The following is a 27,462-nucleotide window of genomic DNA, read 5'->3' on the forward strand; positions in this document are numbered from 1 at the left end:
CATGTACATTAGATGTTTTATCTTTGTAATTTTTAGGCTTAATTGTGGCATTTCGTCACGGCCTCGTTTTAGGGATGGTGTTGAGGTGCACTGTCCTACAGGCACAATCCCACCCCCAGTTCTGGTGAGTGCAAGTTTAGTGCTGCTTCTGGAAAGGGTCTGATGTCTGCCAAGATACTTCTGCTGAAGAAGTGGGGAACCTTTTTTCTATCGGGGCCATTGATCCACAGAAAAAATCAGTCATGAGCCACACACAAGTAAAAAGCAAGGGTCTGGTCCAAAGCCCATGCTGTTGACTACCCCAGTCTTTGGATCAGACGCTGTGATATGATTCTCGTCATAAATCAGCCCTACCATCCCTGGTGCTGTCATGTGGCTCTTCTCTGAATTCCCCCTGGTTTGTCAGTACATTGCTGGGGGCCCAGAGCCGCGTGCAGGATCCCTGGCGGGGGCTCCTCCCCAGAACTGGAACGAGAGGGGCTGTCCTCTCCATGCTCCGGGGTGGGTGGCCCAGTGGCGTAGCCAGGACGGTACACTTGGGTAGGCCCCGACTTTGGCTCGGTGGATGGGCGGGCAATGAGGTGGGGAAGGTGGAGCAGGAGGAATTGGGTCCGTCTTCCCCCTCCCTCCAGCCGGCCTTGCAGGGGGCGATAGACACTTTGGCCAGGGGTCCCCTGGAGCTCGCATCCAGCTCCATCCAGCTCGCATCCAGCTCCGAGAGGGGACGCCGCTCTCCAGCAGCAACCGCTCCCATCCCACTGCCCCGCAACGGGCCTGGCTCCCCAAGCAGCAGGCCTTCCTTTTTTGAGCATTCCTCTGCCGCCACTGGGCTGCCCGCTCGCTTGCCTGCTGCCCTCCTCCCAGTGCCAGCTTAGCCACTGGGCTAAGGGGACGTGCCCAGGAGCCCCAGCCAATTGGGGGGCCCTGGAAAAATGGGAGCCCACCTGCTCCGACCCAGTGCTCCTGCCGGGGAACATGGTTGGGGCTTGGGGGCTTGCCCTGCTCCGCCCACCCGGCACTCCAGCAGGGGAGCGGGGTTGCTGGAGCGCCCGGCGGAGCAGGGTGAGCCCCGGACCCTGCTTCCTGGCTGGAGTGTTGGGTGGGTGGGCGAAACGGGGTGAGCTCCCAACCCTGGTCTGTGGGCCAGATGAAATTAAGCAATGGGCCAGGCCGTAGGTTCACCACCCATGTTCTTCTGGATGGTGCTAGAGACTAGCACCATCAGTGCACTAGTCCCACAGAGTCATTCTGCTCCATAAGCACAATGTTGTGGTCAGCACCTGTGATGGGCACAAGGGGAGGGGAGGAGAGCTGTAGACTTTTCCTTGCATATTTGCACGTGCGTCTCCCCTATCTTGGCACTGTTTAAAAATAAAGAGATTTTTTGAGGGAAAGTGGATGGCCTGAGGGGTTAGTACTGGGAAAAAGCATCTTTCACCTCTAGAACCCTAGCTCAAATCTAGCTGTTGGTCATAGCACTTGAGACTTTTTTTTTCTGAGCACTGGCGATGTGGTTTGATGTTAAATTAGAAACAAAGAGATCCCCTGCACGAAGCACCTTACGGGCTAACAACAGGGTAGACTGTGAGAAATAAGATTAAGGTTGGAGCTTGCTCTCGTTACATCATCCAAACCCCCCACCCCCTCGCACATGCCCTTTGTGGATGAGATACCAGTGAATGACTGAGCTTGGAAAACACCGTCCTCTCTTTGCTAGAGGAGGCCTCTTCAAGTCAGAGTGGGACACGGTGGCAGGACAGCAGTAAGAAGCTTGCACTCCATGCTGTACCTGTTCTGTGGCCAAAGAGAAGGCGTATTTCTCCCTGGCGTTCAGTCCAGCACCTTTCACAAGCAGTAGATTCACTCACAATAATTATAACACTTTTAAGGAATAGGTTTTTTTGTTCTAAAAATGAAATGGCATGAGAATGACAAGAATTTAAAATGAAAAGTGCTATCTATCTCTGCTATTTCTAATGCGCCTATCAATATAGTATCTATTGTAGACCCCCATTAAAAAATTGCGTCAATTAAATTTGTCCTTAAAAGACCTCTGTCTACCTATTGTTCCTCAATTCAGCTGCTGATAATTTTTTTCTTTTTTCTCTCAAATAATTATTTTTATCAAATGATAAATCGGCTTTACAGGTAGATTTGGCCACATTTTAAAAGACAGCTGAAGTGACATTAATAGAGCTTTCAGACCTGTTTCAACTGCAATTAAATTTTCTTATTCAGATTTCTTAGGCCTTATTCATTTCCCTCCACCCTTTTACTGTCTTCATCTGAGAGAATTGATAGGCAGGAGAATCAACAGAGCTGGGCTGAATTTTGAGGGGCAGGGAAGAAATCAGTGATGCTGTACTTTTGAAAAGAGAACCTGCTTGGGGAAAAGGAGGCAGTTAGGTGGGTTATTAAAACGTAATTTACGGAAGGGAAAACTCAGTAAGCATACCCTCACAGCTCATTAAACTGAAGTAAGAAAAACAATTAGAATGGAATGCAACAATCAATGCTTAATGCATTTATGGTTGAGATATTTAAAATCAGAGAATAATCATAATCATCTAGTCTGACCTGCACACCACAGGCCACAAAACTGCACCCACCCACTCCCGTAATAGACCCCCTAACCTCTGGTTGCGTTACTGAAGTCCTTAAATCATGATTTAAAGACTTTAAGTTACAGAGAATCCACCCTTTACACTAGTTTAAACCTGCAATTGAGCTGTGTCCCATGTTGCAGAGGAAGGCAAAAAAGCCCAGGGTTTCTGCCAATCTGACCTGGGGAGAAATTCCTTGCTGACCCCAAATATGGTGATCAGTTGGACGCTGAACATTCCAGCCAGACAGCTGGAAAAGAATTCTCTCTAGTAACTCAGAGCTCTCCCCATCTAGTGTCCTATCACTGACTGTTGGGGATATTTGCTACTAGGAGTCACAGACGGGCTACATGTCATTGTAGGCAGTTTCATCGTCATCCCCTCCCTAAGTTTCTTATGTTCAGTCTTGAAACCGGTTAGTTTTTTTTGCCCCCACTGCTCCCCTTGGAAAGCTGTTCCAGACCTTTACTCCTCTAACAGTTAGAAACCTTTGTCTAATTTCAAGCCTAGAGTAAACTAGTACTAAAGTAGAGCAAGACCATTACCTACTGTGTCTTATGTATAACATTCTTGTAATAGACCCCAGAATGATACTAGTCTTTTTTTGCAGCTGCGTCACATTGTTGACTCATATTCAATTTGTGAGCCACTATAACCCCCAGATCCTTTTCAGCTGTACTACCGCCTAGCCAGTTATTCCCATTTTGTAGTTAAGCATTTGATTTCCCCCTCCCCCCAAGTATAATACTCTGCACTTGTCTTTATTGAATTTCATCTTCTTGATTTCAGACCAATTCTTTAATTTGTCAGTCATTTTGAATTCTAATCCTGTCCTCCAAAGTGCTTGCAACCCTCCCAGTCTGGAATCATCTGCAAATTTGACAAGCATATTCTCTATCATCCAAGTCATTAATAGAGAATATTGGATAGTATTGGACCCAGGACTGACCCCAGCAGGACCCCACTAGATACCAATTTGACAGTAGAACTATGGTCTTTCAATCAGTTGTGCACCCACCTTATGATAACTTCGTCTAGACTATATTTCCCTGGTTGGCTTATGAGACGGTAATGTGGGATGGTGTCAAAAGCCTTACTAAAATTAAGATATATCATGTCTACTGCTTCCCCCTTCATCCACTAGGCCAGTGGTTCCCAAACTTGTTCCACTGCTTGTGCAGGGAAAGCCCCTGCTGGGCCGGGCTGGTTTGTCCACTGCGTCTGCAGGTTCGGCCGATCGTGGCTCCCAGTGGCCGCGGTTCGCTGCTCCAGGCCAATGGGGGCAGCACCCATTGGCCTGGAGCAGCGAACCTCGGCCACTGGGAGCCGCGATCGGCCAAACCTGTGAACGCAGCAGGTAAACAAACTGTCCCAGCCCAGCAGGGGCTTTCCCTGCACAAGCGGCGGAACAAGTTTGGGGACCACTGCACTGGGCCAATACACCCGTTAAAGAAGAAAATTAGGTTAGTTTGGCATGATTTGTTCATAACAAATCCATGCTACCTATATCTTATCATCTTCTTATTGTCTAGGTGCTCATGATTTGATTAATAATTTGTTTCAGCATCTTTCCAGGTATTTAAGTTCGGTTGACTGGTCTATAATTTCCTGGCTCCTCTTTGTTCCTCTTTTTAAAGATAGGTACTATGTTTACCCTTCTCCAGTCCTCTGGGATCTCACCTGTCTCCCATGAGTTCTCAAAGATAATTGCTAATGGTTCTGTTTATGTTTAATGCTTCAGTTAGTTCCTTAATTACTTTAGGATGATTTCATCGGGCCCTGCCAACTTGAATACATCTGACGTATCTTTAACCTGTTCCTTCCCTGTTTTGGCTTGTGTTCTTTCTCTCTTGTTAACATTAATTGAGTTGAGTATCTGTTCAGTGTTAACGCTTTTAGTGAAGACTGAAGTAGCACAAGCATTAAACACCTCAGCCTTCTTGATGTCATAAGTTATTAGCTCTCCTTCCCCACTAAGTAGAGGACCTACACTTTTCTTCATCTTTCTTTGCTCCTAATTTATGGAACCTCTTCTTGCTTTTTACATCGCTTGCTAGATGTAACTCATTTTATGCCTTAGCCTTTCTGATTTTGTCCTTACATTCTTGTACTATACTTTTGTACGTCTCTTTAGCAATTTGTCCATGTTTCCACTTTTTGTAGAATTCCTTTTTGATTTTCCGGTAATTAAAGAGCTCTTGATAGAGCCAGATTGGCCTGTTACTATTCTTCCTATCTTTCTTTCACATCAGGATAATTTACTGTTGTGCCTTTAATGTTGTCTCTTTGAGAAACTGCCAGCTGTCCTGAACAAATTTGTCCCTTTCATTTTCTTCCCATGGGACCTGACTTACTAGTGCTCTGAGATTATTAAAGTCTGCTTTTTTCAAAGTCCATTGTTCTTATTTTGCTGCTCTTTCTCTTTCCTTTCCTTAGAATCTATCATTTCTTGTTCATTTTTACCTTTAACCTTTAAGTTTACAACCAATTCGTCCCTGTTGGTCAGAATCAAGTTTAAAGTGGCTATGTCCCTTGTTATTGCATTTCTGAAACAAAGTTGTCCTCAGAGCATTCCAAGGATTTACTGGAAATTTTGTGTTTTGCCATATTACTTTTCCAACAGATGTATGGGTAGTGAAAGTCCCCCATTACTACCAGGTCCCGTGTTTGGATATTTCTCTTATTTGTTCTAGAAATGCATCCTTCACCACTTTTTAAACCATATTTTTCCCCTTTTACCTTTACCCAGAGATTTTCAACTGATCTGCCTCTCACCTCTTTCTGGATCGCAGAACATGTGTTTGTATTCTTATAATGCAACACCTCCTCCTTTTTTCCCTGCCTGTCCTTCCTAAACAAGCCATACCCCTCTATAGAAATTTTCTAGTCATGTGTTTTATCCCACCAAGTCTATGTGATGCCAGTTAAGTCATAATTTAGCTTATCTACTAATACTTCCAGTTCTTTTTTATTCCCCATATTCCTTCCATTTGTGTATAGATATCTAAGACCTTGAGCAGATTCCCCCACTGATATCCCTCTTGATGCTCCTTGCTGACCCTGTGTACTTTTCTATGCCCTCTCCCCAAAGATTTAGTCCTCTATTAAGGTTGCCTTTGTTAATGTTTACCTGTGGGCTTTTGTCACCTGTCCTCTTTTAACCTAATTTAAAGCCCTCCTCACTGTGTTGTTGAGGTGGTGCTCTTCCTCTTCTTGGTCAGGTGCACTCCATCTCTTCTCAACTGTTGTCCTTCCCAGAAAAACATTCCATGCTTAAGGAAGCTGAATCCCAGAACACCCATAAGTCAGCTATCTTCCTCATATGACAGTCTTTTTTTTCAAGTATTTGATTATAATTTTTGTCCTTAAGTACAGTACCACTCAGAAAAGTGACTCTAGAAATGCATCTCAGTAAGGTTCTGAGTAAATGTGCTCTGTTTACAAGTGAAATCCCCCCTCTGCCCCCAACTTCCACCCCTGTGAACTCAGCCTGGGATCTAAGAGTCAAACTGAATACTTTCCGTCTGCACATCATATATGTTTTGCAGGCCAAATTATCCCTTTGTGCAATCTCAGTGATTTCTCTGAGGTTGCATATTTTAGCCCTGTATTTGGAATTTAATAAACAATTTTGATGATAATGCACACAGAATAGAATCCAGCTTTTTCTCCCTCTTGGGAGTATAAAACAGTAAAATCTTGTTTTAGTCACTAAAGTATGTAGCTATGAATGACTATAGATAGGGAGTAGAACTGTTGTATAAAAATAACTTTTTCAATAGACACTTTTCAGAGCAGAATTACACATTGTATGTACAATGTATGTGTGTACACCCATGCCCACAGTGTGGCCAGGATTGCATTGCTGACCTTCTTGTCTGTAAATCCTTGACCATATAACTGTACTGATGTATTGTATCGTTTTACTATATAGTGCCTAGGATGAATTACGATGCTATAGAAATGGTAAAAACTTTTTAAAAAACCTGAATAATCATCACTCTAAAATCAGCATCTTTATTTCAACATTTTCACTTCTTTAGGATTATTTATTCAAGCGTATTGCCATCATTTGATTAAAGGTATGGTAGCTTTTCCATATGTACACAGCCAGGTATGCTGCCTAAATGTCTGTGTACCTTGATTCATGGCCGTGGCTTTACGTTTACTAAGGAAAAAGATATCCTGAATGTATGTGCAGTACTTGGTTTTCCCGGGCATGCTCCAATGATTACACAAATGTGTGACTCCAGATTGGCAGAAAAGGCTGCAAAATAGAGAAAAACAAGCAAACCTACCTAAGCCCTGGGGCAGAAAGTCCTGGCAGCTATGAAAATAGGAGGGTTCAATTCACCATACAAGCCAATCCTTATTTTCCTAGGTTATCTTATTACCTACCAGGAAGCTCTGTCTTCCTGACATGATGAACGAATATAGGTAAACCAAAGCTACTGCTATCCCTACTATCACCAGTAATGCCACCCACTTTTGTTCAGAGACCTGCCCCTCGGATTAAAGACCAACCACCATCAGATTATGGTAATGGTGATGCTGACATCTGTTCTGCAGGGAGGACATATGCCCTGTCTCCGAACTGCAGCGACGTTGATAGACCACTCTTATCCCTACGTAAACAGCCTTACCTGGATCTTTGCTCTTTGGGACCAGAGACTACAGGTCATGCTAAACTGTAAGCTTAGCTGGCATCCTCCATTTTATCACTTGCTCTTCAGCCAGGTCTGGAGCCTAAAACTAAAGATAACAGAGCTGACATCACAAAATTGCATGCAATTGGGTAAAGCAGGCCAGGACACTCATAAGAAAAACTCTTATTCCTAATGGTTGGTGGACAGTGCAGCAAATAAAACAACGCCCTCATTGTTGACCCCTTTCCAAGCCCTGTTTGCCAGGAGGTGTTTGATGGCACCCCCTTGAAATGTTTAGGGTCAGCAGCTCCAACCTGGCTAATTGAGTGGCCAGGACTACTGGACTGATTTTTGTCTTGTTTCACTTTCTCTGAATGTTGGCTTCCAGCTGTGCCTATGTCACATAGCTATGACTTAATCAAATTTTAGCAAACTTTCCAAATGAATTCACTTTTGAGGACAGGCACGAGAAGTTTCACCCAAAAGGGTAATTTCTCCAGAAAGTTATAAGCTACAGAAAATAGGAGTGTATACAATGAATGTGTCTCCTCAACCATAATTTTAGCACTGCTGTACAATAAAGAGCATAATAGCGGTTTTTTAACAGTGGTGAAAGACAAAGTAAAAAAGAACAGGTAGATGTTTGTCTTAGAAGATAATGTCCTCTGCTATTTGCACCTAATTAGCTCTGGTTTGCATTTGTCTGCAAACTTTTAAAAATAGTGCACTGTAAGTCATACATTTTGAAAGCCTTTGTGCTTAAATATGAAAATCTTTTATATCCTAAATAATATGCTACCAAAGTAACAGTGTTTCATAGCACCTGTTTCACTTGCAAATTCTTCAGAATTAGAGTTTGGAGTCTTTTGCTTTTTGTTTTTTCCTAAAATGGATTTCTGTTGCATCTAAATGGTTAAACTGGCATGTGCCTTTCAAGTTTTGTTTTTTTAACACAGGTACATTTATATATTAAATTTCTCTCCACCCAATCTCTCTCTATACTATTTTATATATAATAAATGTATGTATTTGAGGGACACTGACTTGTCTATGCTAGAAAGGGTTTGTTGATATAGCCTAGTGGAGATGCAGTTTGCATTAGCAAAAAACTGGTTTTATTTTTTTTTTGCCAATATAGCTTATACCAGTTCCCTGAACTCTAAATAAACTATGCTTCCAAAAGGATTTTTTTGGCTGGTATAACTGTGTCTATACTAGGGCTGTTTCTGGCATAGCTGTGTCAGGTGTGGGTGTGTGTGTGGGGAGGAGGATATTTTTTTCATACTCCTAACTGACATTACTATGCCAGAAAACTTTTAAGGGTAGGTCAGTCAGCTGAGCTTTATATTCTGTTGGGAAGAGTCATTTCCTCTCTGATATGTCATCTTTTTTCCTTTTTCTAAAACTGTTTGAAAATAGCAACTGTTTCTTCTCCTATCACCAAATGGTTACTGGCATAATACTGCCATGTATTTACTGTTTGCTCAGGCTCATAGCACTGGGGGTAGGCAGGGCTTTAAAGAAGATAGTTCTAATGTACACAGCCACCATTTCAGGGTGCTTGGGAAGAAGAGTGACTCACGTAGCAACATCAAACAGTTTTATTTTTTAATTAAAAGTATAAAACCAAAGCCAGATTGTCCCCTGCTGCAGAAAGGGGCTTTTGCCCCATTCTCCTTCCCTGCAGAAGCAGCAGAGGTTCATTCACCGAAGCTACATTAGAGGCACAGGTTCTTCTGCACTAACACCCTGTACTGCCACAGCAGCACCAAATTCCCAGCTACCTCATAACCTGCCTCTGTTAGGACTCCCTTGCTCACAGGTACCCTCTGATTCTCCTTAAATGAGGGTTCCAGGCATGAACTTTCCTGCATGACCTACTTAGCAAGATAGGAATTGTTCCAGGATCCTGTCTTTGAGAGTGGCCACTACTAGCTGATTCAGAGAAGGGGCCAGAAACATAGACCCTAACTCTGCAGTGGACAATTATGGAATAACCAACCCCTGTGGAACGTGTTGTACTAATGTTAATTAAGGTGAATTTCCTTTGTAGAGAGACGGTTGCCTAGTGAGCAGAGAGCTAGACTGGGACTTGAAAGACCCAGTTTCCGTTCTCAGCTCTGGCCTGTTGGGTGAGCTTGGGCAAATTACTTCATCTCTTGGTGTTTCCCCATTTTTATGATGTGGAAAATGATACTGTCTTCCTTTGTAAAGCATTTTGAGATCTACAGTTGACAAAGTGCTAAATGATTATTAGTTATTCTTGTAGGAAGAGTTGGTATCCTATTTAATGTAGCTGTAGGAGGTCTTATTACTTGTTAGTTTGTAATTTTTGTGGTAAGGCGTTGCACAGGTTACATTTGCAACATGTAATACAGTACTTCCTTTATGGTTTAGTTTGTATTGTCTTCAGGTTTCACTGAATATCCGTATGCTCTTCTACTGGGTAAATAGGAGGATCCAATTTATCTTTGCTATACAATTTCTTATTTTGTATTTGTATTGTTACCTTCCCTCTGCTTTCACTGGTTTAAACTAAGTAGGCCTGATCTTTGCATTCTCTCGTCATACAGAAGCCTTTCCATGCCTGTGTTTTTGTAGCCCATTTATGTACCCCTCCTATTTTCTGCATTATCACTGTTATGATGGAATAAGTAGGAATTAGAAGATTCCAGGTGAGGCCATAGCATTGCTTTACATGAAGGATGATCATAAAGGAGATACAGTAAGGGGCCCGAAAAATAAAATACAGCAATCCTCTGAATACTGGTAACCATATATACCAGTTATCTCAGTATCTGCATGTAAGAAGATGGCATTTCTTTCCCATAACATGCTATCCACACATATTAGATAGGGTCCAAGCCCTGAGTGCAACCACTGTGGGAGGTGAGGAAAATATATCCCCTTGACTTTTTCTTTATTACCCCCTGGGGGTTTGCCTTTATAACAACAGCAAAACCTAAAACAACTCAGCCTTCAGTTTCTCCTGCACTTGGCTGCTCTTAGTGTTTTCCCTACAGAACTTGCAGTTGTCAGCAGGATCTCAGGTTGTACTCTCCTAAGGGATATGGCACAACAGCTGCACTACAGATGTGGTCAGAGGCACCGTCATCCAGAGCTTCCCTTGGAGCACTGAGACTCCACTTTGCAAGCGCTGTCTGGCCCTTTATATTCACTTTTCCTCTGTTACTTTACATGTGTTAAAGAAACATTTTTGAAGGACTCGTGATGGGAACCAATATTTTGTGCTGTAAGTGGACCATTTCCCAATCTCGTCATGTTTATATTGTTCTGCCCCAGCTCAGTGGAGGTCTCCCCATCGTATTGACTTTTCTAGTTCTTTTATATTTCCTACACATTTTTAAAGGAGTTTGTTACTCCAGAGAGTTTTCCCTGGACAGTATGACATTTGACATATATGCTACCTGCACTGCTCTGCTCTGTAACAGACAGCTGTTAATTCAAATCCATTTGAATTTTACTTCCTTTCAGTAAAGATTCAGATGCTGATTCCTGGAATATTCCATTTTTTTAGTTACAATTACGCTCTACTTCTGTTTAACTGTGTTTTTTACCTGTTACCGTTTCTTGTCCTTCAACTATGATGTTTAATTGAAATAGAAATAGGACTCATTATATCCAATTAAATATTTAACTTCCATCAGCTAGGGGTGATAATCATATTTTTTTCCTAAGTATCATTGGTGAAGGGTGCTGTATGCAATATGCAGCATTACTGAATTTAAAATGCAAGGGTTGTGTAAAATATTCACAAAGAAACCCCCTATAGTACCACGTGGTTGCCATTACACCACCACTGTTTTCCATTCTCTAGGGGCAAGACTACCTTAGCTGCTCAGATTCTGTGGCGATGAGTGCCATATAAATGTCTGGCAGCTATAATTAGCTTATGTCAGGGAGCCAAAGAAACAGAACAAAGATTATTTAGAAAACTTCCCTACTTACTACTGTTTCCTCCAGAACTGCAGGAATAACTATCCTTACAGTTCGGTCAGGATCTAGCGCCACAGTTCTCATTTGCTTGCTTCATCTTCTGTACGTCATTCTGAACATTTTCCTGGAGCTCCTAAGCCTCACCTTCCTCACACCTTACTTGACTAAAACGATTACTGAATAGAAAGATTGCCTGAGAAGGGACTGCAGATTAAACTCAAATTATTTAATTTAATTCTTCTTGGGTGAATATTTACTGTATTTAGTATATTGTGAAATGAGGGATCTTTTTTGTGTACAGGTCATTTGAAATGACTGATGCGGTTTGTGTACTGATGGTTCCTGACACGAATGCTTAGAGCATGGACTAGTCAACAGGAGGCCTGAGTTCTATTCTCAAGAGTGGTGCTAACTTGTCACATGACTTTAAGCCAGGTTACCAAGATGAAACCCATGGGAATTAGGTGCCTAAATACCTTTGAGGATCTGGAGTTTAACCTCTGTATCTCAATTTCCACGTCTGTAATAATGGTCATAAATAGTACTTATCCATCTTTATAAAGTACTCTAAAAATCCCAGGATCAAAGGTTCTTTGAAGTGCACACTATTATTATTTTATAGCATAATGCTTTTAGCTGGACATCTTTGTGCTAAAAAAACAGAAACCAAAAGCAGTATTTTTCTAGAGTTGCAGAGATATTTCCTTTGTCATGTTCAATTCCAGTTGCACATGTCACACTAGAGTTATAGTTCTTAAAGCTGAAAAACAACTACTGTAGTGAAGCCGGCCAGAGTAGAAAAAGTATGTTAGACATTCAAGTTTAAGATTAAGTAGATCTTAAAATTACTGATGTCTGTAAACACTGTTTTACAATGCTTTTTTAATATCAGAGGTGATACACACTGAAGCTAATGAGTCAATACAATCATAGTGACAGGTCTAGAATGACAGCACAAAGCAGATAAGGACAGTGGTGCGTAGTAGCACTACATATCAAGTCTGGCAGCCTTTACCATTACCAATCCTTAGTTTAAGATATGTTTTTCACTATACTCTAAAACCCCACTCCAGGCTGGAATGTAGCATACAGTTACAACTTTTCAAAATGTAGAAAAAAAGCAGTTTGGACATCTGTAATAGTACTAAAGCATTTTTAAAAATTAATGACTTCACTAGATTTTATTTTGTATTCTGGTAATTTTTGCTGTGTGGACCAGCGGGGAAAAAATTAAAAACAATTTATTTCCCTGTAAATATCCAATCCCTTTTGGAATCTTGCTAAGGTCTTGGCCTCATTCCCATCCTGTGGCAGTGAGTTCTAATTACACATTGTCTGAAAAAGTATATCCTTAGAAATTTTTGTCTTAATCTCTGAAGCATCCTTAGGAAATACTTCTACATTCTGCTTAATTAGATGGGGGAACTCAAACCCAGATCCTTAAAAGTACTGATCAGCATTCCAATATCTAAGCCTTAGTTGCTGCTGCCCACAGGAATTTTCAGCCCCAACGTTGGCACTTAGGCTCCCCATACAATACAGCGGAGATTTAGGGGCTTGATCCACAAACTGTGGCATCTAAGTCCAACATTTAGACACCACGGACAGGCTTAAAACCACCACTCAGTTGCCATCTAACCCTGTGGGCACCTAAATTTCACCAGTTAGGCAGGTTCAAAGCTGCCTAAATGCTGATGCTGCTCCAGAGCTGCTGAGTTGCCCATGCCCTTGTTCACATATAAGCCCTGTCCTTGGCTTTTCCTATTGGCTCAGCTTGCTGGCTGCTGAGAATCCCACTTTTAAGGGCCCAACTCTTCCTATGCTTTGCATAGGGAGCCTGGATGCCTAATTCAAGGCTAAGGATTTTATTAGGCAGCAGGGTGACTAAAATTAGACATTGCAGTGCTGAGCTAAAAACCTCCTTTGTGGAGCTAATGCCTCGTGGGTACATATATTTCTATTGGTAAAGTCTGAGATGCTCACGTTTCTACTAGTGGGCATGCACACAGCTGCTTCAGTCCTGACACCACCAAGTGACTTGCTGCCTAACTCATGGGCCTTGGTGGGATTCACAGCCCCACCCAATCTCACCTGTGTGGCCCGACCCAGTAGTTAGGATGCTTTATGGCAGTGGTGTACAAACTGGTGTGTGCGCCTTCGGTGGGCGGGAGGGAGGAAAAAAGAAACGCAAGAGGTTCTCTGGGTGGGTGGGTGGGGGGGGCTTGGGGGGGGTGCATGAAGAAACTGCGATGCTGTGGGCCCCACAAGACCCGCTGCTGTAATAGCAGCCCTTGCCCCCCCCCAAAAAGAAAAAAGTTTCCGATTACAAGTCATGTGGGGGCAGGGGAGGGAGGCATGACAAATGCTGTGAATGGCAAGGGTGGCTGTGACCGGCAAACTTTGCTGCCTTATGACATGCCTCTTATGGGTTTGCCTCTGCCTCCCTCCCTTATAGCCCCTAGGAAGTGAGGGAGCAGGGACTGGAACCTGGTTTGATCCCAAATGTGTGCCCTACTCACTGGCCTATAGTGATTCGTTTTCTCTTGCTCTCTCTCCCCCCCTCCTTTATTATACACAGTGGAACAGCAGCAACAGGAGAGATCAAGACCCTCTTTCCCTCCCCCAGCCCCCAAGTACCCCAAGCTTAGGGCATTCTCCTGGGAGGATCTGTGTTCAAGTGGCTGGTCCACATGGCGGGGAGATTTGGCTCTCACCTCCTGGGTAAATGCTCTTGCCCCTAGGATTTTGGTTAAAAGCAGACCCCCCCCCCAAAAAAAAAAAAAAAAAAGCCAGGAGTGGGTTCATGGCTGAGAATGCCAAGTGCAGAGAGGCACTGTTCACTGGTCCAGACTGGTGCCTAACTCCCCAAACCTCGTGCTGCCAGGGAGTGGAGGAAGGAGTGACAGATCTGGAGCCCTGGTCCCCTGAAAAAAAATCCCCCACCACAGGTCTGAAGGCATTTCTGACCTCAGGTGATGGCAGGGAGGGAAAGAGGCAGAGTGGAGGGGGTGGAATAGGGTGGGGGAGGGGATCCATGCTCCAGCCAGGGCCGAGCTCCAGCACCCCCTCCCACCTGGCTAGGGTCATAGGGGGTGGAGGTGAGTGCTCAGTCCTGTGGCCCTGACCAGGCGCTCAGTGCTTCTCCCCCACCCAGTGGCCCTGACTGAGCTGGGGGGGGGGGTGAAGGGGCTGGGCCCAGACCTCCTCCCCCCTGCCACGGGGAGAGGCAGAGAGCACAGAGTGCGGAGGGGCCCTTGGCTAGAAAAGGCAGACGGGGGATAGCCTCCCCTAGGGGAAGCTCCACCCACTGCCTATGGGCAGAGGTAAGACTACACCCCTCACCTCAGCATTTCCTGTGGGCTTGGCTAGGTGGCTAGCTTGTTGGCATCTGAGACTTCAGGGCAGGAGTGGGCAAACTTTTTGGCCTGAGGGCCACATCGGGGCTCCAAAACCGTATGGCGGGCCAGGTAGGGAAGGCTGTGCCTCAGCAAACAGTCTGCCCCCCCCCCCGACAGTCCCCCCCCCCACCGATCCAACCCCCCCCCATTGTCCCCTGACCGCCCCCCCCTCTCCTGGGACCCCTACCCCCTAACCCCCCCCCCCAGTATCCCACCCCCTATCCACACTCCTGCCCCCTGACAGCCCCCCCCCCGAACGCCCAATCACCCCCTGCTCCCCGACAGCTCCTTATCCCCCGCTCCCCGCCCTCTTACCATGCCGCTCAGAGCACCAGGCCTGGCCACACCGCCGCGCAGGCTAGAACACGGGGCAGGCTGGCGGGTCTTGCAGCCGCGCGCAGCCCAGAGTCCTGGCGGCACAGCAAGCTGAGGCTGTGGGGGAGGGGGGAACAGTCTCCCAGCCGGAGGCTCAAGGGCCAGGCAGGACAGGCCCCCGGGGCAGTAGTTTGCCAGCCTCTGACCTAGAGGCTGCAGGGACCTGGCGGCTGGGAGTTGTGGTAAGTGCCCTGTGGATCCCACACCCCAACCCCCCCCGTCCCCTCCCCCACCCACACTCCCTCCCAACACCCCAACCCCAGCCCTGAGGCCCCTCCTGTACCACAAACCCCCTCATCCTTGTCCCCCGCCACCACAGCCCCCTCCTGCACCCAAACTGCCTCCCAGAGCCCCCCCCCCCATCCTCCTGGCCCAGCCCTGAATCCTCTCATGCACCCCAAATCCACGGCCCCCTCCCCCCAGCTTGTAGCCCTCTCCCGCCCCCCCCCCCAGTGAAAGTGAGGTGAGGGTGGGGGAGAGCGAGCAACAGAAGAAGGGGGGGGAACGGAGAGTGTGGAGGCGGGGGGGGGGGGGCCTCAGAGAAGGGGCGGAGCAGGGGTGTTCAGTTTTGTGCCATTAGCAACTTGGCAACCCTACCTACCAGTGGCCTGCATCCAGCCCCACCCTACCCACCCACCCCCAGCTACATGGTCAGTGCATGCCTATGGGAGCAGGCCCCACTGACAAGATGGGGACACGCAGCCTAAACTGCATGTTAGCTGGGGGGGTGACCTGTGGGCTGAGGTGGTTTGTGAATGCTGATCGGAGGACTCATAGGCACCTACAGGACTTAGGGTTAGATAGCAGCAGAGTGGCAGTTTTGAAAAAAGTCAGTGGCTCCTAAATGGAGGTGTTAGGCATCTAATGAAGCAGCTAGGCACCTAAATACCTTAGAGGAGTCATTGGCCAGTTAATGGGTAACAGGAGCCACCAGATTAGTTACTGCTAACAATATTAAACCTCCTGCTTCAGGGCTAAATCCAGTCTCTAACTATTAAAGATTATCCCACAACTGCCTCCTGCAGTGTTGTGTTGTCTCCCTCCCCCACTCCACCTCAAAGTATCTGGTACTGGCCATTGTTGGTGACAGGACCCTAGATGAGCTGGACCTTGCTGCTAATCCAGGCTGGCAATTCCTAGTTAATATAGAAAAGGGTCGAGTACACTGTTTAACCCATATTTAACTATAATTTCTTAGGGACTTTTAATATGGCGGCATAGCGCATGCAAGCCTGACAGCTACACAGTGATAGAAGACCTCAGGCTACATTGACTCTGCAATGAAAGAGCTGCAGCACAGCTGCGGCTGGCCTGGGTCCGACTACTTGGGCTTAGGCTGTGGGACTAAAAATAGCAATTTAGCTGATCAGCCTCAGGCTGGATCCTGGCCTCTAAAACCCAGCAAGGATGGAGGGACTCAGCCTGGGCGCCAACCCGAGCCTGATCGTCTCTACTTTAGTCTATTTTTAGTCCCAGAGCCTGAGTCGCAGCCAAGGGACTGGGCTCTGAGACTGTGTGCTGCCAGTTTCTTTTTGCAGTGTAGACATACCCTAACAGTGCTATATTTTACCACGTCCAAAATCCTTTTAGCATTAAACCAATAATAAAGTAACTAAAAGATAGGTCACTATGGCAGCTTAGAAGCCTTGTAATCTATAACAAAATCTTTTACAGTGACAATTAACATGTTCTGTAAATCAATTTGACTGAAGTTCACCAATTTTAGCACTATGTGTGGGATATGCCGCCAGTAGCCAGGGTGAAATGGCTCTTCACATAATCAGTTTAAAATCCATTCTTTTGTTTCTAAGGTGCCATGACATAACATGGGAGGAATAAAACACAGTCACTATGGGTATGTCTTCACAGTAGCTGGTACCATGCCTGCCTGTCCACAAGCTACCTCTGCTCAAGCTAATGTGCTTAAAATAGCGGTGTGGACATTATGACACAGGCTAGCCACGTGAGTAGGGATCTGGTGGGGCCAGTGGGGTGTCAAGAGGGCTTGTACTCCGGTGACTAGCCCATGGCACTGCTTGTGCCACAACATCCTCAGTGCTCGTTTTTAGTAGGTGACCTCAACTTGAGCTAGTGTGTGTCTGTCTACCTAGGCTGGGAGGCTCACCCTAAACATCTGAAGAAGTGGTTCTTTTTACCCATGAAAGTTTATGCCCAAATAAATCTATTCGTCTTTAAGGTGCCACCAGACTCCTTGTCACCCTAAACTGAGAGTCGGGACCCCAAAGCAGGTCATGACCCCATTTTAATGGGGTTGTGAGGGCTGGCTTAGACTTGCTGGGGCCCAGGACTGAAGCTGAAGTCTGAGCCCCAGCACCCGGGGACAAAGCCCGAGCTGCACCACCTAGGGCAGAAGCTGAAGTCTGAGAGCTTCAGCCCTGGGTTGCTGGGCTCAGGTTACAGGCCCCTTGCCTCAGCTTTGCCCCCACCCTTGCCCGGGTGATGAGGCTCAGGCTTTGCCCCCCTCCTCTCCCCACCAATCTGAGGCAGCAGGGCTCAGGCAGGCTCAAGCTTCGGTCCCCCCTTCTGGAGTTGTGTAGTAATTTTTGTTGTCAGAAGAGGGTCATGATGCAATGAAGTTTGAGAACCCCTTCTCTAAATGGTGGAAATTAAACATCAGCTGAAAATTGGCCAGAGAATGGGGGGTAAATAATGGGCAAGTAATGTAACTTGTACTAGTTTTGCATTCAGGGGTTTGCAGACTGAAGGGGTAAGCAGCAGGGGGAAAATACCAACTGAGACAAAGGAGAAGGACGGCTCTATCCTACTTGCTGCATCCCTTCCACCTCCTTGCAGTTATGGCTTAGACTCCACTGAATGCTAAATTGGTGCAAATTATGCTATGTGACCCATTTTCTAACCAAATGCCACCACTGCTTATGTCCTGGCTGAGTACGAGGCAGAGACTTCCACAGGAGGTGCAGCTACTCCCATCAGGTGTGAATTTGGGCAAATTGTGTACACCCAGTGTGATCCCACTGCCACGGGGTATTGCACCTCACTTTTGAGTTCCTGACTTTTGATATTTTAAGATCAACCATTAACAATAGCTTTGGTTTCACTCTTTGTACAATGAAGGAGCTTTATTGCCTGAATTATAGTACTCATGTAATAAGTAAATTACTCCCAGAAATTACTTTGAAAAAGTGATTGAGTTTTAGTAGTTGGGAGTTGAAAGGAAAAACAACACAGGAAATGAAAAGGAGTACTTGTGGCACCTTAGAGACTAACAAATTTATTTGAGCATAAGCTTTCGTGAGCTACAGCTCACTTCATCGAATGAATAAATAAATTTGTTAGGTGCCACAAGTACTCCTTTTCTTTTTGCGAATACAGACTAACACGGCTGCTACTCTGAAACAGGAAATGAAATCCATCTTTCTGTGCAAGCCATTATAACCCAATAAGACCCCACTGTGAATTTCCATATATAGAACTATTAGTGTCCACCACTGTAATTCACAGGAACTAGCCACATGTGCATCATGAAGAACCTGCCATGTTCTGCTACTTTTTGTCCTCAAGAGGACAGTCTCAGAACCACTGATCTCAATCCACTCAGGCTCCTAACCTCACTGTGACCCAGGATCTATGAGAAGAAAGTTACTGGGGAAATAGATAGGAGAGAGTTTGGAGTGGTAATGTATATCTCATATAATTGATGCCAAACAATTTCTATTCTGCTGGTTGGTGTAGACTTAGGAACATCACGTAAGTACCTATCGTAGGGGAAGGATTCAGTTCATGTACTCTTAATCCATTGCAGGCTGTCTTGCAGATTGCATCTGGAAATGGGAGCATTACAGAGTTAGTGGGAAATATAAAAGGCCAAACAGAATGATGGAGTTACTGAGAGTTCTCTGACCTCCTGAAGTGGCCCCTCTCATTTTTCAGTCTTAATTATATGCACAGTGCCACAGATGGTGGCGATATCCCAGGATACAATCTAGTAAACCTTGCCCTGCCCTCTACTCCCTCTCCATTAAGAAAGAGCAGCCTGACATCATAGCAGCAAGTGCACATTTACATCAAAAGGAATTTTCTTTGTCATTTTCATATTAATGTGAAATGTCAGATTGTAGCGTCTCTCACATGATCGTCACACGGGAATTTTTTTGCCGTTAAAGACTCTATATTGGAGTGGAGCCCGGCAATTTAAAAAGAAATACAACATTTACAGATCAAATATTAATTACATGCTCAATAGAATCATATTTTTCAAAGGAAAAACTTATAAACAAGAAGCTAGACCTTTCTATATGACCAGCAATAAATTTTGGGTTTGTAGGCTTATGAAAGATAATCACATAATTGGGAATTAGAAAAATACTGGCCTAGCCTGCATAAAAACCTCCATTAAATAAGTATTTTAAGTTTTCACTATGAAAATTCAGTGGCAACGTGCTTTAAAAAACTATAATGAATTAAACATCCCATTAACGATAGTCAAGTTGTTTTTTACAGATCACATACTTTACAGGAGGTGAGCTGGCCAGACAATGTTAATTACTGGATTATGATACAATTGGATACAAAATGTCCTTTTATGTATTTCTTCGCAAGAACTTCCTGAATATTGTAGCAGTTTCCACCCACAAATCCTGTTAACCTTGCTTTTTTAGATTGCTTTGCTCTTCTGCGAGGTTCAATACCCTGAAGCCTGATACAGTAGGTGATTGTGATTGCAGTCTTGTGCGTTCATTCCTCAGAACACGGGTTTAATCTCCAGGTGATTTATCGTAAGTGATTCTGGTTTCCAGTCTGGTTGAAAAAAGTGAATATTGAATGTCCGTGCCCAGTTCTCAAACACTCGTTTCTCTGTGATAAAACGATGATGGCTGCCCTTTCGTCCCCGCTCGTGTGAAATGTACATTGTACATTCATCAGGTCCCAAAGGTTCATAATAATGATAAGGTACTGAAGAATGATTAGGATCCCTGTGGAAAAAAGAAAATAGATGGAAGCCCAAGATGTTCTTCGTACTGATTGAAAAAAGATGCTATCTTAAATAAGCTGGTGGGTGCAAATCATTTTTTGTCCCAGTTAAACTGAATTTCCTGCAGCTGGTATTTTTCCAGCATAGTTCAGCAGTATCTGAATGAAGCAAAGGTGGTTTTCTTTTTCCTTCATTTTAAAAGAGTGACTCCACTGGCTCAAAAACAAGGAAGGGTGTGCGCACGGCAGTGCCACATTGCTGCACTGAAATTTGAAGCACTGTGCTTAAAAGTTACTCACACCTTCTTGTCAACTGTCTGTAATGGGCCACTCTCTTACCACTTCAAAAGTTATTTCTCCTCCCTTGGTATCCTGCTATTAATTGATTTATCTCGTTAGACTGACCTAACGCTTGGTAAAGCAACCCACATCCTTTCATGTATTTATACCTTTTCCTGTATCTTTTACTTCATACAGCTGATGAAGTGAGTTCTAGCTCACGAAAGCTTACGCCCAAATAAATGTGTTAGTCTCTAAGGTGCCACAAGGACTCATTGTTTTTGCTGATACAGACTAACACGGCTACCACTGAAACCTATATTCAGTTTTTAACTCGAGAGGAGAGGTGCACACTCTATTGAACTGGGGGAAGGGGAGGAGTTGATCCCAGTCACTTCATTCTCTCACACCAGCTTGTGTGAATATTCTCCCACCATGGTGCCAGGGATATAACCACACAACTTCATTAACGCTTCCCACGTATATCAGGTTGATGATGCAACCCTCTCTTGCTGACTTTTTAATCAAATGGAACCAATGCACAAATGAGTTCCTTCTATTATAGTATCAACTTTCATATACGTAGGGGGCAAAAATTAAAGCCATTCACACAGGGCATCTCTTAGACCTTGTAACCCCATGCACATCAACCTGCAGGGATGCCACAGAGCACAACATTTTAAGGAGAGAGAGATTTATATGAGACATGGATCATTTTAACAATTTTCAACTCACTGATGGTACCTGCTACAGAAAAGGTGTTTGGTTTTAATTCTCACACCATACTTTTGTTGCCCTGTTTGATTGTCTATATCAGCCAGTATGTTGTTTTGAAAAATATACATATTACCCTCCAAAATGCCTTTAATATGGGCATGGCTAATTTGATCTCACAAGAAAACCTATCCAAGCCAGTGTTACTACTGGAGCTTAAATGGAGTGCATATGGCCAATACAAAACAACCCTAGTGTAGGTCTGTTTTCTGTCTGATGCAGTGCTCCCATAATTCCTCTGTGCCTCACTCCTTCCTGCCCCCAGGATGGGCCAGAATGCACTACTCTGACTATTGTGTACCAGCATAATGGTCCACACAAGGTTGTTCCCAGGGGTGAAAGTAACCTGGAGTCTTGAGCAGGGGGGCATGGACTCGACCGGAAGAGGCGGGGCCTTTAACTACCCAGGCCCTTTAAATCACCCCTGGAGCTCCCAGCTGCACAGGCAGCTGGGAGCCCCGGGGCAATTTAAAGGGCCCGGGGCTCCGGCCACCACTACCGCAGTGGAGCTCCAGGCCCTTTAAATCACTGCCAGAGCCCTGCCACCAGGGGCTCCCGCAGCAGGGCTCGGGCGGTGCTTTAAAGGGCCTGGGGCTCCGGCTGCTGCGGGGAGCCCAGGGCCCTTTAAAGTGTCAGCCTGGGGAAGCCGGTCTGGTCCGGCACAGCGTACTGGTTCTTGCTGGTACACTGTACCGGCTTACTTTCACCTCTGGTTGTTCCAAGTTGTTGCAACTCGGAGGAGCTATGAAGTTGCTCTAAGCTGTGCGCTGAGCTGGCCCCTGATATGGCGCATGAATAGACCAATGCAGAATCAGGGCTGGCAGCTGTAATACCAAGGATATTACTTTCCGTTTGAAAAAGGAACTATTTAATGTTTGATCTCAATTTCAATCAAATATACAAACAATATCTAAAGTATTTTGGTATTGCTCATTATTTCTATTGTATAGCATCTGTCACCTGCTCAATTCTCTGGCTAATTTTCCTTATTTCACCATTCTCTATATTGTATGTGCAGCAGTCATGTAAAAAATTACTGCTGCTTTCCATTTATCCCTTAGATTAACATTTTAATTCAATCAGTCTGGCTTTCTCATAACACAATACAATACTGAGATCAATCCTCCAGCACCACACTAACAATAAAATTACATTTCTAAAAACAAGATTGATTCTGTTCTTATTGTACACAGCCTCACTGGAATATGTATGAGAACTAAAAAAAAAAAAAAATACAAAGAAAAAACAAAAAAACCCATTAGTACTTCATCTACAGACCCCGATTTTTTTAATTTTAAAAATCCATGTTTATATATGTATTTAATATAGATGGTTTCATCTATCACCAAGGTAGATTTCTAGATCTCTATTTCAAATGAATGTCACACGCTAAGTTTATTATAAAAGGTCCGATGTATTAAAAAGAAAAATAAATCTCCTAGCTGAGTGGTTTATACTGTTGCCATAAATCTAACAGGGTATATTTTTAATGTGGTATTCAAAAAGAAACTACTATGTATATAGGCATGTGCATATAATTTAGATTATTGCTCCTTTACATGTATTCCCCTCTGCACCCCCCTGCCACACTTTCTCTACTGTAAATTTGGAGTAACTGTTTAAGTCACTGGAAATACTCGGCTGTAAAATCAGTGTGTGTGAGATCAGAATCAGGTCCATGGTATCCATCTAACTAATACTTTTACTGTGGTAACAAATTAACTGCTTAGGGTCCACTCCTGCTAAAACTTCCAGGCTTACTGGCTCTGGCACTTCCTAGGCTTTTAAACAGCATCTTGGAGTCTGCATCATATTAAAAAGGGTGGGTATCCAGCATGTTGGATTAGACAAGAATTCCTTTTTCTCATCATATGGAAAGATAAAAGCCTATTAGGAAGATACTCCCTATTTAAAGGGGTTAGTTCAAAGCTACGGTTGTAGAAACACATGTAGACTTCAGAGTCTGGAGTTGGGACCTGGATGGTCCCAAGAACTTGGAACAGAAGAGCAAATGAAGCAAAGAATTTATTTGTATTGTGTCTCTTCCCCCTCTCTCCTTGTGCCTCTACCTTGAGTTTAACTCCCATGGATCTTATTTTTTGCTTTGTTTGAGGGCTTCAATAGCAGGCCAAACTTTCCTATGTAGAAAGGCCTATATCTTGTGCTGGCTGGGGCCTATAGTTACTTCATAACAATGTGTTATTTTAGACCCAGATCTTGTGAATAACTCCACACTGGCTTCAGTGGGACTCTGTACGGGTACAGATGTCCACTCATGAGCAGTCACTTCCAGGATTGGGTTCCAGAAATTCCAGGTTATTCCATTTAATACAGTGGTGACTTCTAGAAATGGGTCTGAACCAAAACCAGTTATAGAAAACACCAAACTCAGGGGAAGGGAACATCCAGATTTGTATCTTAACAGCTTTGGCCCAGCTCTTCAAAGGGATACCCAATGGGAGTTAGGTGCCTAAATACATTTGAGCGCCTGGGCCTTTATGTTTAGTCTCTTCTTCTCTCATATAAGGCAAACCTAAATCCCAGTTCCAAAGACCCCTGAACTTCAGGATTGCTGGGTTTGGATCTGAACTCTGTGGCTTGAGTAAGTACACAGTAACCCAACTTAACTGTACCATGTTCTCTCCTAACTGCAATCAACTTGTGTCACCGGCAAATGAAATGCATGAATAATCTCTATCAGGAAATTGCTAGTCATCTCATTTATTAATATTAAAACAGATGCTATTTTACCACTGCCTGACACTGGACATTAATCAGTATTTTGTCAGTTAGCATGCATATTAATATCACAGCTGGGAGGGTGCTGTTGGATGGCAGTTTGTAAAATATACTATACTTTCCCACTCATCGCATGCCAGCGCTGACACACAATAAGCACTTGTATCTGGCGTCAATCATTTACTTTTTGCCACTTCAGTGCACATTTTTCCACAGATGGTATCCACCCACACTGGTACCTGAAAATACAGCAAACCGTGTTTGCATTGAAAGGAATGAAGCAGAAAAACAAGGCCATCCCATCTCCCGCTCCAGTCAATCTCTTCCTTTACAAATTAAAAGTGGCTGTAAATCAGCCTTGCAGAATTATACTTGCTCACTTGGGGTGAGTACTATATATATTTTGAAGGGTGAATAAAATGTCATCATTCTTTATCATCATCAATCATCATGTTGAAGTATGGACAAGCAGATTTTGTGCTTCGGCTGTTAAGTTTTCTGGACAATTTTGCCTCCTCTCTCCAGTGCCCTGCCCCCTTTGGAATCTAATTTCTAGTCCATGGCAATTGTTAAAATTGTTCCAAACACCTTTATACATTTTGCTCCCGGTGATACAGGACGGAATTGTGCAGCCCTTACTGAGGCAGTGCTCTCACTGAGGTCAATAAGTAAGGACTGAAGGAGATAGCCCACCATGAATAGTTGCCATACAATTGGGAATAAAATGCATAACTCTAGACAACATAACTAGGAACAATAGCTACTTGATTTAAGGCAGTTGGGAGTGGGACAGAGTAAGAAGCCAGATTCAGAGGTGGTTGCCAAAGGAATAAATTACAGGACTTTAAACACCAATTTGCCTACATTTCCACAAATGAGAAATGACCTTGCAGCCAAACAAGAGAATTCTTGATAGGAAAATATCATTTTTTTACCTGACTCTAAATTGCCTCTATGTATATGCCTCTGGTGTAAAAAGAGTTAGCAATTAAAACAGTGGTCAGAATAAGCTCTACTGTGGGAAGATCTCCACAGATCCATGCTGGGGCTCTCCTCAGGCAGAGCTCCTCCCCAGATGCGGAAAGCAGAAACATGTATGGTGCCAGCCTCCCTCACCCAGCAGCTGTTAAGTGCAGAAAAGGTTCTGTGGGGTTGCAAATGGAGCAGGAGCCTGGCGGCTCTCTATGGCACCATTCCGAGATTGTGTCAGATTTCCTATCAGAAGTTAATGCCACCAGAAGTAACATCAACCCTCTTGTGTCCTTCTGGCATATGCTACTGGGCAGCCAGAAGCCTGGTATGTCTCTCTGCACTGCAAACTAAGACCAGGCTGAGACTCAGGTTTGAGCCCAAGCCCCACCTCTGTCCACACACAAATCAATCTGATTTGCATCAGCAAGCACTGCGGAGCCAAGGCCTAGGACCCAGCTAGGAGTGTTCTTAGAGCCTGAATCCCACTGTGACTTGGGATAAGCCCTGTCATTTTTCAGAGTGGACGCAAGTCAAACCACCAACCTGAGATGGAAGGTCTGTGTAGTGCAGAAGAGATGCATTAGCACGGCTGTGAAACCCGGATCCAGCAACTGGAAACACAGTAAGTTTACAATGCAGTGTGGATGCTCAAGCATTGGATAGGAAACCATAGTCCACTTGTGAGTCCACAAGTTCGGGTCTCATAGACCCAGGCTTAGCATGCAGTGTGGACATACCCAAGGGGATCCAACAATGGCAATGCAGCTCCTGGAGCTGGGTTGCAATGGGAGCCAGTAGAGACAGGAACATCCATACAGAATGGCTCCTGTCTCTGGGGAACAATGGCGCTTCCTTGTGTGCCCAAGATCACAGGAATTAGGAGATCTCACTGTCTGTGAATTCTACAGGAGCCCAAATCCCTCACTTTGCAAGGACAATTAAAGGAAGCACTGTGAAATATGGTGTATTTCTGCTCTTTAGACTTCTTCCAACGGCTTCTCTACAGAAGAGGGAGATTTGGCCCCAAGTCCACTATGGGCTGGAATTTGCTTCCTGAACACTCAGAGTAGGTGATCTTCCCCCTTAATTTTATTTTGGAGCAAGAGAAGTGTATTCTCTGGGCTACACTGTTGCTAGGGACTTAAGCAGGTTATCATCTTACTACCGGAATACTCAATAACTTCAGCGCATCCCTATCCAAGCAGCACTTTGTAAGTCAGATACTCACATAGAGTGGCATAAGAGCAACATCAGGGCACCTTAGGGTTTGTCTACACTGCAATTAAAATCCACAACTGGCCTGTCAGCTGACTCAGGCTCGCGAGAGTTGGGTTAAGGGGTGTTTAACTGTGATGTAGACGTTCGGGCTTCGGCTGGTGCCTGGGCTCTTGAACTCCGCGAGAGTGGAGGATCTCAGAGCTTGGGCTCCAACCCAAGCATCTACATCCAGTTAAACACCCCCTTATCATGAGCCCCTTTGTCCAAGTCAGCTGACATGAGCCAGCTGCAGGTGTTTAATTGCAGTGTAGACACACCCTTCGCTTTTGAAAAAATCCAGTAATATTATGACCAAAGTGAACGATTCAATCTTACATATGGATCTATTGCAGAACACCAGAAAAATCACAATACTCAGGTCAACCAATTCACTTTCAACTGCAAATACCAACACACGTAAATATTAAATTTAGTAAATGTACAGATTTATACACCTAAGTGTTGTTCGTGTTGACAATGAAAATCTTCTCATTCTGTAGGACAAATTCCTTTAAACAGAATTTGTTTCCCCCTGCCCTGGTGAAAAGAAGTTTGGTTAATGATCTTAAGCTAATAATTTTAACAGAACCAACTATGTAATATTCATGATTCCTCTGAAATGTCCTTCACATTACAGATTTGATATTAATTTAGTTCCATGACAGTGATCACCCAGACTCATTACTTTGCTAATTAATACTTTAAAAAATGAGAAAGAGGAATTGTAAATTGAGTTTTATTTTAATTCTGAATATAAATATGAATATTATACATTAATTTTTAATATATTTGTATTTGATATTCAACTAAATAATCAGCAATACAGTAGGAGGATTTTAATCGGGAAAATAATGAAAACATATTTTATTGCAAATTTTTACTGTGTTGGACCTAAAATTCATTGTTCCTAATGTACCACAGGAACGCAACTCTGAAGTCCAGCCTTTTGTGCACATTTCTAGTAGCAGACAATAGTTAATAGCTCTATACTGTACTTTGTAACCATATATTTGAAAATAAGTATCATGCTTTATTTGCTACAATATTTTATAATTTAATGAGCTGACTAAGGACAAACCAGACAGTTCAGGTTGTATTTATGGGAGCACCGGGTTCTTCTCAGGGGCCTTTGTAGATTACCTTCCCCAGAGTTAGTCTCTACAGCACAGATGTAGACTGTGCCCTTTAATAAGGATAGATTAAATTCCATTGCTTAAGAAACTGCTTTTTCCCATCTTTACGAGCAGGTAAATGAACCACTGTACTATAATTTGTTCACTGAAGTATAAATATTAACCATGTATATAAAAGAGGCTAAAACTATATGTATACCCCAAATTTAAAAAAAAAAAGAGTAAGAGAACCAAAAAATGGTACCAAGGCTAAACAGAGTAAAAGAGGAAGTTAGAGATAAAAAGACACATTTTAAAAATTGGAAGGCAAATCCTATTGAGGAAAATAGAAAGGAGCATAAACTCAGGCAAGCCAAGTATAATTAAGCAGCCAAAA

At 44.0% G+C, this 27,462-nt stretch overlaps 1 protein-coding gene across 2 annotated transcripts in view; it reads right to left on the reverse strand.

Moving 5' to 3' along the window:
• Nucleotides 1-4,258: 4,258 nt before the first annotated feature.
• Nucleotides 4,259-27,462, reverse strand: part of ST6GALNAC5 (ST6 N-acetylgalactosaminide alpha-2,6-sialyltransferase 5) — a 104,933-nt gene continuing 81,729 nt past the window's right edge. The window contains exons 5-6 of one of the 2 annotated variants that reach the window (XR_005226572.2): nt 7,247-7,355; nt 4,259-5,853 (exon numbers count right to left, since the gene is read on the reverse strand). Coding sequence is in view for 1 of the 2 variants with exons in the window: in XM_007062567.4 (XP_007062629.3) it covers nt 19,703-19,934 (232 nt within the window). In the remaining variant the exon portion in view is untranslated. Of the gene's footprint in view, nt 5,854-7,246; nt 7,356-15,581; nt 19,935-27,462 lie in introns of those variants that run through there. The other variant, XM_007062567.4, reaches the window with a different exon arrangement.

This window comes from Chelonia mydas, chromosome 8 (genome assembly GCF_015237465.2).
Source record: "Chelonia mydas isolate rCheMyd1 chromosome 8, rCheMyd1.pri.v2, whole genome shotgun sequence".
NCBI lineage: Eukaryota > Metazoa > Chordata > Testudines > Cheloniidae > Chelonia > Chelonia mydas.